Source organism: Cricetulus griseus, chromosome 5 (assembly GCF_003668045.3).
Source record: "Cricetulus griseus strain 17A/GY chromosome 5, alternate assembly CriGri-PICRH-1.0, whole genome shotgun sequence".
In the NCBI taxonomy this organism is placed as follows: Eukaryota; Metazoa; Chordata; class Mammalia; order Rodentia; family Cricetidae; genus Cricetulus; species Cricetulus griseus.
The window spans coordinates 150,323,584-150,335,746 of record NC_048598.1 but is presented as its reverse complement, the minus strand read 5'-3'; the positions used below and the strand labels follow the sequence as shown (position 1 = coordinate 150,335,746).

At 39.8% G+C, this 12,163-nt stretch overlaps 1 protein-coding gene across 7 annotated transcripts in view; it reads right to left on the bottom strand.

Moving 5' to 3' along the window:
* Heatr5a (HEAT repeat containing 5A) overlaps positions 1 to 12,163 on the bottom strand; it is a 106,843-nt gene that overhangs the window by 81,372 nt on the left and 13,308 nt on the right. For 5 of the 7 annotated variants that reach the window (XM_027416306.2, XM_027416310.2, XM_027416307.1 and 2 more), the window contains 6 exons: positions 11,804 to 12,006; positions 10,080 to 10,291; positions 8,623 to 8,731; positions 6,550 to 6,699; positions 5,736 to 5,910; positions 105 to 265 (listed from right to left, as the gene is read on the bottom strand). In XM_027416306.2, the coding sequence (XP_027272107.1) occupies positions 105 to 265; positions 5,736 to 5,910; positions 6,550 to 6,699; positions 8,623 to 8,731; positions 10,080 to 10,291; positions 11,804 to 11,929 (933 nt within the window). In that variant the 5' untranslated portion in view covers positions 11,930 to 12,006. The remainder of the gene's footprint in view (positions 1 to 104; positions 266 to 5,735; positions 5,911 to 6,549; positions 6,700 to 8,622; positions 8,732 to 10,079; positions 10,292 to 11,803; positions 12,007 to 12,163) is intronic. The other 2 variants (XM_027416309.2, XM_027416311.2) reach the window with 1 other exon arrangement.

Genomic DNA, 12,163 nt, shown 5'->3' with positions numbered 1-12,163 from the left:
AAACATGAGCGTAACTAGCAACCTTGCACCGTGGAGTCAGACACTAAACTTGTCACCACAGGCCAGTGGGAATTACACATGGGTAACCGATTTGTGATTCTGACCTGAGTAACTCCAACTCGAACGTCCTTGCTGACTGAGCTGCTTCCTTTCAGCACATCTCCACTGGCTCGAAGGAACCCTGAACTCCCACGCAGAAACCCTGTCCCCAGCAATTCCAGAACTTCCTCCAGAGAGGTTCTGCGAGCACTTTGCTTAGGGGCTGCTACGACAAAGAACAAAACAGCAATTCATAGTCTAAAGACTAAATTTTAATGCGCAATCTTTATTTTTGGGGCTGGAGATCCATCCAGGGACTTGTGCAAGCTCAGCACATGCTCTGCTGCTGAGCTACATCTCCAGTCACATTTATACATGGCCTCTATAAGACAAAAGCAAGCATACTGACAGAAAAGTAAAAATCCAAACATAATGCAAAATCCACAGCAGATTCTATACATTAATGAACAAAAGAAGTCACATGATGGTTTAATGGTCCATCAGAATGAGCCCTGGGAGGGCTGGGGATGTACTGTGGGGTACAATGCTTGCCGAGAACATACAGAGCTGTAGGTCCAATCCTTAGCCCTGAGGAAAAAGTCTGAAGTCCCCTTTCACCGACATCTTCTGTCTATGCCTCTTTATACTACTGCTCCACTGCTTTCTCGCCTCAAAGAAATAAAAAGGCAAAGAATCTCTCAAAACCAGAGAAAATATAAACAGAATAAACATGCCTCATCACAAACGAAAATGCAATAATGCTTTGAAATATGAAGAAGGGACTGGAGAGATGGCACATACTGCTCCAGAAGAGAACCCAAGACTGGTCCCCAGCATCTATTTCCGGTGGCTGTAAGAGATCCAAAGCCCTTTGCTGGTTTCTGCAGGAACTGCACTTATACACACAAACTCCCATACATATACAACATACAATTAAAACTATAAATTAAAAAAAAATCTTTAAAAAACAGAAATACTAAAGAAATCAAAACATGAATTTTTCAACTGTTCTATAACTTTTAATGAAATTCACATAAAGTAACTCCCATGTTTTGTTTTTTTGTTTTTAAATTTTTCAACTGGCAAATATAACTTTTATTATTTCACCAGTCTCTTAAGCAAAATCTTAGTATCATTACAACTACTCAATTAGCTATTAGACTTTAACAATTAATTAAAAAACCAGTTAGGGCAGGAATTCAAGACTGTTTTGTCTGATATTTCTGAATTTCTCATTATGAACATCCTGAAAATAAAACTAAAAAAAAAAACAAACAAAAAAAAACAAAAAAAAAAACCCTCATTTTTTCTCTTGCCATCTGGACTAGTGGTAAAAAGGCTCAGATCCAATAAACTCAAACTATACAGTAGTTGAGAAATTAACTCTCATTAAAATCTACTCTAGAGTCTAAAGAAGAGAAAACTACGTGAGGCAAATGAGAATCTATGTTGGAATCTGGAGAAACACTAGTAAGTAATACAAACCCTCTTCTCTGTGTGTCCAAATATGACACAATCTACCATCCATTAAATAGTGACTTGCCACAGAGCAGAGAAGGTGATGGTAAGTGTGACTTTTGATAGACTCACTGAAAGGGCAATGAGAACAAAGTGCAAAGGCAGGGCAATCAGGCATGTGTACATCTGGAAAACAGTCTTGAGGCTCTTTCTTTTAGGCACTGAGTTCGAGCAGAGCAGTGTGGATGGAGCCATGAAGGTTAGCTAATAGACAGGTCAGAGTAGAAGGCAGGAAGAGAGCACAGCACAGAGAGAGAACACATCGACTTTATAGATCATTACAGTAAAGATGAGAGACAAACACACTGCCAGAAGAGGGATAAAATCTGTTCTTTTGCTACTCTGGTGACACCAGGCTACAGAGAGGGCACAGCCAGGAGATGGAGCCACTAGAAGTGACTTGTAAATTCAAGCTAAGGGACCAAGGTGAATCAGGGAAGGGGAGTGTGGGTCTCAGAGGGTTACATCTGTGATGTTCTGATTTTTAAAAGTCTCTCCAATTACAAAAATAAAAAAAGAAAGAAAAGAAAGCTGCAAGAAGGGTACAGTCAACTTTCAAACACCTTGTATCCAGGCATCTCAGAGTTCACTCTTTTCTCACTTTGAAGAATAGATTTCTGGCCAATTGTTTCATAGAATGGCTCTGATTTCAGTGAGTCTGACATTTCCTCAGAGTTCTGGCAGAGAACATTAGCTTTGAACATCTGAGTAAGTTAGCCTTCTAGATGTATCTGCCATGACAGTGTCTGAAAGTACTATACAACTTCCATCCAAGATCCACTGGGAACTCGTGTGTAGACTGTTACTGCAACTGCAGAGAGTCCTTTCTGTCCTCCTCCTCCTGCAGTGGGCAGCTACCATGCCATATGCGAAAGCAGCTCTTCCCTTTCCCCGACTGCCCTACATCCAGCATGGACTCATAGATCCCTTTATAACAGGTTATAAAGGTTTCTGTCACTATCCATTTTGACACTAACCCTGCCCTGGGTCTGACCAGGAGACATCTCTCTACAACACAGAACCTTCCTGGTTTCGGCCCAAGATGCTCAAGGCTCACCCTGAACTTTCTGTGCTCTACCCAGAACTAAGCGTGCTCCAAAGTCTCAAGTCTGGATGCACTTATAGCTCAGCTCAACAGAATTGAGTGCCAGAAGAGTCAAAGGTAGCCCACGAATTTTGGACTAAGTACCTAGAAGGAGGGCTTGGGGGATGCAGTGCTTGCTTAGCATAGACAAAGCCCTGGGTTTTATGCCCAGTGATGGATAAACTGGACACGGTGGGGCAAACCCACAAATCCCAAATAAAAAAATTAAAACTAGAAGCACTGTACAATACAGCCATCCCATTTGTGAATATTTATTTAAAAGAATGGAAGTCAACTGGGATTCCAAAGTATGATGTCTAATCTTGGTTGTCAACTTGCCTACAACTAGAATGAACTAAAACCCAAGCAGCTGGTCACACTTGTGATGGGGAATATTCCTTTCTACTGTGAGAATATATGTTTCTGTGATTGGTTTAGTGATGAAGCTGAACAGGGTACAGTTAGGCGGGAGAGCTAAACTGAGAATGGTGGGGGGGAAAGGGAGGGAGTCTGGAATTACCAGCAGATGCAGAGAGAAGCAAGAAGGGCAAGCCATGCTGAGAAAAGGTACCAAGCCACGCGGCAGGGTGTAGGTAAGAAATATGGGTTAATTTAAATGTAAGAGTTAGCTAGTAACATGCCTGAGCTGTTGACAAAGCATCTGTAATTAATATAAGCATTAATATAATATAATATAATATAAGGGAGCAGCTGGTGGGACAAAAAAACTCTGCCTTCATTGTGAGGATTTTTCTCCTTTGGATTATTTGAGGTGGAAGGCCACATAAAAAGACACTGAAGGAGGAAGTTTTTGCTTTCCGTCTGTTTGTCCTCATTCTTGTTAGCAAGCTCATCTACCCTGTTGCTGAGCCATTTCCTTCACTGGTGTCAGAACCTTCAGGACTCCAGTGTGGACTGAAAACTGGCAGTTCCCTAGGGCCTCCCTGGGACTCCAGAACCAGATTAAGACTGCTGAGACATTCAGTCTTGTGAACTGAACACATACCAGATCCTTGGCCTTTCTGCCAGAAGACAGTCATTGTTGAACGACTTGGACACAGGCTTACATAGCCTGTAAGTCACTCTAATAAATCCCTTTTTAATATATATGTTTATTCTATCACATCTATTTCTTTAGAAATTCACGACTAATATACAAAGAGAGTAGTACTCTCATATATACTGCAATACTATTCTCAATAGCTAAGATACATGTGGGAACAATCTAAATGACGTCAACAGAAACACACAACAGAATAATAATGAGTCTTAAAAAAAAGGAATTATTGAATGCATGACAAAACATGGATAGATTTTAAGACTATCATATGAAAAGTGAGTCAGGCTGTGGAAGATACTCAGTTGGTACAGTGCTCCAGAGCACACAGCCCTGGCTCTGATCCCCAGCACTGCATAAAACTGGCATGGTGGCACATGCCTGTGCTCCCAACACTCGGAGGTGATGCAGGAGAATCAGATGTTTAAGATGATCCTCAACTATATAACAAGTTCAAGGCCAGCCTGGGATACTCTAAATGAAACGAAATAAAAACCACAACACAACTATGACTTGTAGATCACCTTTTAGCTACACAACAAGGCAGAACTTAAAGATGAAAAATGAATCTCTAACAAAAGAGAGTAGGCCAAAGTTTCACTGTGGGTATAAATGATTCTTTCTCTGCTTAGTCTTGTTTCATTGCTTCCATAGAAGGGCACAGGTCAAGTTCTATGCACTTTTATTACACAATTCTATACTGTGTGTTTCATTCTGTGTACACTGCTAAGGACAAGCTATGGAGGTGTGTAATTCACATTTGTAAGAGAGTTCTAATCTCAATTTCTTAGCTTTTTACCTCTTAAATGCAATTCTTTTTTCCTTGGTTTGGGGTGTGTGTGTGCATGGGTGTATGTGTCTGTTGTTTTCCTGCATAGCCAGCTTGATCCCCTCCAAATAAGAATGTCTGAGTGAATCACAAGAGTATAAAAGCCATGGTAAAAAGAAAAGTTTCCTGTTATGACTTTTAGGGTTGTGGGTCTCACTTGGAGAATGAGAGGGTTGTGTCTAAAGGTTTGCTACTGTTCCCCCCCCCCATTCTAACATGGTGTCACTTCCGTCCTCTCTCATCATCCCTAGCTAAGGGAGCAATGATTTAGAGAAACAGTAGGCTCTTCCTCTAGATAACAATGAATTACTTCTATAATAGTGTTTTTCAAATAATGTACACACAAATTATATTGAGTGCCTGATAAAGTAAGAATTTAGATTAAATTAGGTGGGCCTTAGGATTCTGTATATCTTAAAACCACCCAGGCTATGCCTTCTTGTCTGAGGGTATCTGAGTCAAAGGCTAGAGAAGTTACATTTTCATTTGTGTGAGCTTTTTTATCTTTGAAGCTAGAAAGATAAAGTTTTCCATTATTCATCAGTGCTTTGCAAATACTGAATATGGAATCTTTGTTTTCAAAATTATCCCCTCCTTGCTTACTGCTTAGAGAATATAAAGAGGGAATACAACTAATAAAACAAAACTGTCCAAAAGGAATAAATCCCATATATTGTTTGAAATTATCCACATCATCTATGCCCTATACAGAAAATAATAAGCCAAATATATAAAATATAGCCTTAATATAATTTTTAAAATTTAGGCCTTATGTCTTATTGAGTAACACAATTACTTCAAAATTCTTGTTTGTTTTGTTTCTTGTGAGACACGGTTTCTCTATGTAGTACTGACTGTCCTGGAACTTGATTTGTAGACCAGACTGGCCTTGAACTCAGTGATCTGCCTGCCTCTACCTCCTGATTGCTGGGGTTAAAGGCATGCACCACCACACCCAGCCAAAATTCATTTTTTTAAAAAAAAGACAGTAACAGAGTAAAGCATACTATTTTAAGAATTGTTTGGATTTCTTCCTCTAATTTCTTACTGAACTATTTGAGACCGACAGACCTATAGCAATGTTCACAAACTGCAGTGATTCACATTCTGTTTTTCAAATATTAAGAATGGGTAGCTGTAATGCTGCATGTATTTATCAACAGAGGAGAGTTAAAGACGACACTCTGAAAATAACTAAATAACCTTACCTGCTCCTGGATGCTTAGCAAGTACAGCTTTAGCCAACACTGTGCCCAGTAGCTTGGAAACTGAAATCCTCACATCATAATTGGAACCTTCAAAGGACTTAAAACATAGTGTGGCCATACTGTCCAGGTCTGTGCTCCACATGAAGACGGCCTCATTCTGGAGCTCAAGAAGACACTGTGCAAATGTTCATACAAATTAACGAAAAAACAAAATATAAATGACAGGTTCAGATCTGTGTAAGTTGTAGAAATACAATGGTCTAACAAGAACACAATTTCACAGTATTTTATATGTTTACAGGAACAACCAAGAACTATTAAAACTTATACATGCTAGTATTAAAAAAAGGTGAGAAGAGGACAACCCCCTTCTAATTTCCAGAGCACATTAAAACAAACAAACAAACAAAAAAACCTTTAGAGTCAACTAAATATGACAACTGTGGTAATAATTCAAGCAATAAGTGACTTCACTGTACTGCCCACTCAACTATGTCAAGGATAACTTGTTAAAAATGAAAATGTCTGGAACAATAGCAACTCTAACATACACATTTAGTTCACACATGTAGAGAGGGAACACATGCAATCAGAATGTGTCCGTGGGTGTGGAAGCTTGATGTGGAAAGCATACAGTAGAGAGCTGTGAACCTCGGGAAGTCTATCCATTCCTCTGACCCGTGGTTTCTCATGTGTCAGCACCAGATCCCATGAACTTGAGCTCTAACACCATGTGGCTGAGCCTAATGCTTTCAGAGAGGACTTCAACTCTCTTTTTACATGGTTTAGGCAAGTGGCAGTTATATGGTTTTACCTTGGCAGCAGCACAACGGACAGCCATGGATCTGTCCGTTAGACAGGACCGTGCAGCTTTATAAATATCCCTGTGGCAAGGTGCAGCAGCAGCACCCAGTCCAGTCAGTATACTCTGCAGACTCAGCATGATCTCATATCGGCCTTGAGACTGCCAAAGAGAAAAGAGCAATGTAAGGAATAACGGGGAAAGTCCGCACAGAGGGCAGCATGAAACACTGTGTTCATTTCAGATTTAAGAAAATTCACACTTCTTTATGAACTGACTAAGTTATTCTAACATTAAGAAACACTAACCGGCTGTGGTGGTGTACACCTTTAGTCCCAGCACTCAGGAGGCAGAGGCAGGTATACCTCTGGGAGTTCAAGGCCAGCCTGGTCTACAGCCTGGTCTCCAGCGAGTTCCAGGACAGCCAGAGTTACACAGAGAAAACTTGTCTCAAAAAACAAACCCCCCAAACCAAACCAAACACTAACCATTTAATTTTCTATTTAAAAAGTACTACCTGTACATATTAAATCTCAATACAATAATATCCCAGCACTCTATGAGGCTCAAATCTGGGTGACAGCTGTACATTAGTGAGAGCTCTTGTCTAGCGTTCCCCATGATCTGCATCCAATCTCACCACAAAAAGGGTGCTGGTGGTGATGGTGGTGGTGGAGAGATGGCTCATTGGTTAAGAGCACTGACTGCTCTACCAGAGAACCCAGGTTCAGTTCCCAGTACCCATTCACAATCATCGATAACTCCAATTCCATGGGATCCAATCCCTCCAAGGAGCACCAGGTATGCATGCGGTACACATACATATATGTAGGTAAAACACTCACTCACATAAAATAAAAATAAACAACTCTTAAACACATGTGTGCATGCACACACGCACCCTGCTGAATCCTTTTAGAGCCTGCTCATATGTATGATGTCAGGGCTGACCACTTAGTACTGGATAACAAATAGGGGTTCAACACTGGTGAATATGAATTCTTCTCTCAGAAGACACCTGTTGTATATAATTCTTTGTCTAGAGGTGGGGTATGTTGAGCATTTTCCCTTCCATGAATAAAACCAAATTTATCCATGCAGAAAACCTTCCCAAACATCATCAATCTTTTGGAAAACACTGATGAGAAGTAATCTGCTTGGCAGGTCCCTCACCAAATAATGGTAATGCAGACTTCAGACCTTAAGGTTTTGACTTGAGTACAAATCTTAAATTTAATGGTTTTTCATGTCCTTATGTTTTGTCTTGTTCTATTCAGAAATGTGAAGTTGGCTTATCTTTCTTTCCTTTTTTTTTTTTTTTTTTTTTGGTTTTTCCAAACAGGGTTTCTCTGTGTAATGACCCTAGGCGTCTGGAACTTGCTTTGTAGACAAAACTGGCCTTGAACTCACAGAGATCCACCTGCCTCTGCCTCCTGAGTGCTGGGATTACAGGCATGCACCACCAGTGCCCGACAAGACCTATTTTTTTATAAATGACTTCAGAGCTATTTTCTAGATAGCTTCTCGAAAGAAAGAAAGAAAGAAAGAAAGAAAGAAAGAGAGAGAGAGAGAGAGAGAGAGAGAGAGAAAGAACTGTTGTGATCTTTTATCATTATTCCTAAATATTAGGAATTTAATATTTAGTCCTAAATATTAGGACTTAAATTTTTTATTAACATATGAGTTTAATTTAAAAACTGATAAAAGTATAGTTGTTGAGAGATTATAGGATCTTGGAAGTTAAATTTAGTTGGCCTTAAAAACCAAAGGTGCTCTAGGGAGTAATGCTGTAGTATCAGGAGGAAGAAGCTGTGACTATATTCTGTCAGCCTGGCATTAAAAGGACCTCTAGGTCCCAGTCCCCCACCCCATGCTCTTTCCCTTTAACTACACACTGCTTATTCCTTCCCAATGCCAGTATAATAACTAGCCTATTTTCCCGGTGTCATACATATTCTAGATATATTTAATTTACAGATTAAGTTACACAGATATCTTTGCATGCTTAAAAATGTCAACCTTTTACTAACTCCAGAAAGCACAATCACACAGGATGTTCTCATGGTATTCTTCAGTTGCACTTACCTCTGCACTCTTCATAGCTTTAAGAATATTGCCCACTGTATCAGTAAAGGCATTAGCCAGTATTCTACCCAACTTCTTGTACAAGGAACCCAAACACACCACAGCAGCACTGAAACAACATTTAAATCAGAAACAAAGTCACGACCAAGAAGGGGAGGTGGTGGCATAAACATCTTAATATATGTAAACGTGGCTATTAAAAACTTCTACCATTCTGGTGGCTCTACTCTTAGTTTTGGGAGAGTATCCTCAGATATTAAAATTTCTAGAATTAGGTAGGTATGTGTACACCTCTGTCTGGCTTTGTGCATGTGAGTGCAGTGACCACAAAAGCCAGGAGGGGACATCAGATTTGCCCTAGAACTGGAGTTACAGGCACCTGTGAGCTGCTTGACTATGGGAGCTAGGAATCCAACTGAGGTCTTCCGGAGAGTAGCTCACACTCTCAACCCCTGGACCATTTCTCCATCTCCTTAAAATGCTTTTTAACTGTGATGAAGTATCACTCACTTATATTTTCTTTTGTCTTTAGTTTACTACTAAAAACTTAATAAAAGAATAAACAAAATCTGAAGAACTGAAAATTCATTCTTAACACTCATCAGCCAAAAATTTAGGAAGATGTTTTCAATCTCAAAGCTAGACTTGCCATGTCTTAATTAGTCTTTTTTGTTGTTATTATTATTAATTACAGCATCAATGATTGAAGCCATGCCCTCTGTGTATGCGCCATGAGTGACATTTCATCTTATTCTTGTTACTTAATCCAGGGCCTTCTGAATGCTAGGCATGTGTTATGTATCCTTAGCTCCTTTTTTTAAAGAACTATTTTATGTGTATGGGTGTTTTGCCTGCATGTGTGTATGTGCACCACGTGCATCAAAAGAGGGCACCGAGTCCCCTGGAACTGGAGTTACAGGAGATGGATGCTGAGAATGAAGCCAGGTCTTCTGCAAGAGCAACAAGGACTTTAACTACTGAGCCATCGCTCCAGCTCCCCTAAAAGATGTTTAAAAGGACTTACTTGACAGGAAAATATTGTGGTTTTTTTGTTTGTTTTGGTTTATCAAGACAGGGTTTCTCTGTGTAGCCCTGGCTATCTTGGAACTCGCACTGTAGACTAGACTGACCTCAAACTCACATAGAGTCGCCTGCCTCTGCCTTCCAAGTGCTGTGATTAAAGGTGTGCGCCACCACTGCCCAGATAAATGTTGTTATTCTTATAGATTAGAAATCAAGCTGGGTAAGGGGGCAAATGCCTTTAATTCCAGAACTCAGGAGAGAGACACGAGCAGATCTCTTTGAGTACAAGGCCAGCTCCAGGATAGCCAGGACTACATACAGACCCTGTCTCATAAAAGAAATTAAAACAAAAATTAAAAAAGAAAAGAAAAATAAAAATGAACTTATGTTCAATTTCAAAACAAGTGTCAGATAGGTTATATTGTTTAACTTACAGTTTGGTGGGAAGGTAACTTGGAGAGTCATCTTTGCTACGAATAAGATCATTACATTTATCGATTGTCTCATAAACAGAAAATGTGTCTCCAATACTATAAAGTATGGCTAGATTCTGAGCAAGGAGTTTTCGAGTGGGAGGCCCCGGGGAGCTGTTCAGTAATGATAAGAGCTGTTCAACAAGAGTCTTCTGCTTCTCCCTTACATCGTTCTACAAAGAAAGTAACAAAAGACAACAGAAAGTTAACATAACTACCCGTGACTACACAGTACAAGTCTTCCCTAGGAAAACTCTAGATTATTCTGAATTTGGGTCACAAGTATGTTGGAGAGTCAGGCACTGTGCTATACTAACAAGTGGTTCTTCGCTTTGCTGCTACCAAGAAGGAATTCTGAAACACACTACAAACAAAGACCAGGGCTCTATTTCTTCTAAGTCTACTTGGAAGACACACAATCTGTGATTTTATAGCCTCTTACTGAGCCAACTCATCCCATTCATTTATGTGAACAATGTAAGGCAGTGGCCTACAAGCCCAAGTAAGAGCTAACCCTGTAGTATCTTCCTGAAGTATTAAGTCTTCCTAAGGCCAGCACAATTTCCTTTTTTCAAGGGAATGGATATAAACACTAACAATGTTTCTCTATTTTACCTGTGACCTCTCTGAAAAAGCCACTGCCATGCTAATCTCAGGCCTCAATTCCACAAGTTAGTATTTGTTCAATTAACAGATAGAATTTTATCTCCCCCGCCCCAAAAAAAAAAAAACTTTTTTCAGCCAGGTACACTGGCACATGCTTTTAATCACAGTACTCAGGAGGCAGAGGCAGGTGGATCTCTGGGTTCAAGGTCAGCCTGGTTTACAGAGTGAGTTTCAGGATAGCTAATGCTGTGGTAGAGAAATGCTGCCTAAAGAAAAAATAAAAAAAGATGCCTTTAAAAAAAAACTTCAGTATATTGGTGTTTTGCAAGTAGTCACACATGCACACCAGTGCACCACAAGATACCCAGAGCCCTTGGAAGCCAGAAGAGGACACTGAATTCCCTAGGACTGGAGTTATAGACAGTTGCCTTATGAGTGCTGGGAATCAAACTTCGGTCCTCTGGAAGAGCAGCCAGTACTTTTAACCACTGAGCCATCTTTCCAGCCTCAGTATCTTTTGTTAAGCTTATTTTCCCAAAACCTAGAAATTTCTTCTTCAAGATATGCAAATTTATCAAATATTTTGTTATAGAGCCTGATAAAAATAATTTTTTTTCAGAACTAGAGGGTTTTTAAATGATTTAAATCACTTTTAAATTAACAAACATGCATCTTTTGTTAAATCCTACATGTATCTGTGTGTGTGTGTGTGTGTGTGTGTGTGTGTGTGTGTGCGCCTGCGTGCACACGCTCTGTAGTACTGGAGGCTGAACTCAAGGTTTCAAGAATTCTAGGTCAGCACACTACTACTGAGCTACATTCCCAGCCCAAGTGTTACATGTATTTTTAAAGTAATGCAACAAATATTGCTTAATTTATTTCTGCTGATTTAAACTTGTAAAGTTAAAAGTGACATTTCAGAAGGGGCAAGGGATCTATCACAATTCACTGCTAAGTCTTTAGAAACTGTACCTTTTACAAACTAGTAGGTGACTACAGACAAAGCAAGAAAACAAACTAATGGAAGCAAGCATTGCTGGCACATCACAGAACAAAACTAGCTTTGTGATGTTACCCACCCTGCTGGTTGCTAGCAAAAGCTTCTCCAAGTGTCTCAGCCACTCAAAAATAAACTCAGCCTTCTGAACTTCGCCTAGTTGATTGAATGCTTCTTCATTGAGCAGCAGGCTATGAGCTAATTCCATTCCTTGCAGCAAACTCTCTTAGCTGGTCACAAGTCTTCTCATTTATAAATGCAGTCAGAATACCTAAGGAACAAAACCTGTAATGGAAAAACAACAGACTCTGAAAGGTGAGTAAAAGGAAGGCAAGCAGAATGCTGGAAATTTCTACAAGAAGTTAAAGCATAGCTAAATATATCTTTATATCTTTAGAACTGCTACAGGGTGAATCTCAGGAAGGTCCCAGTAGTAAGTTCC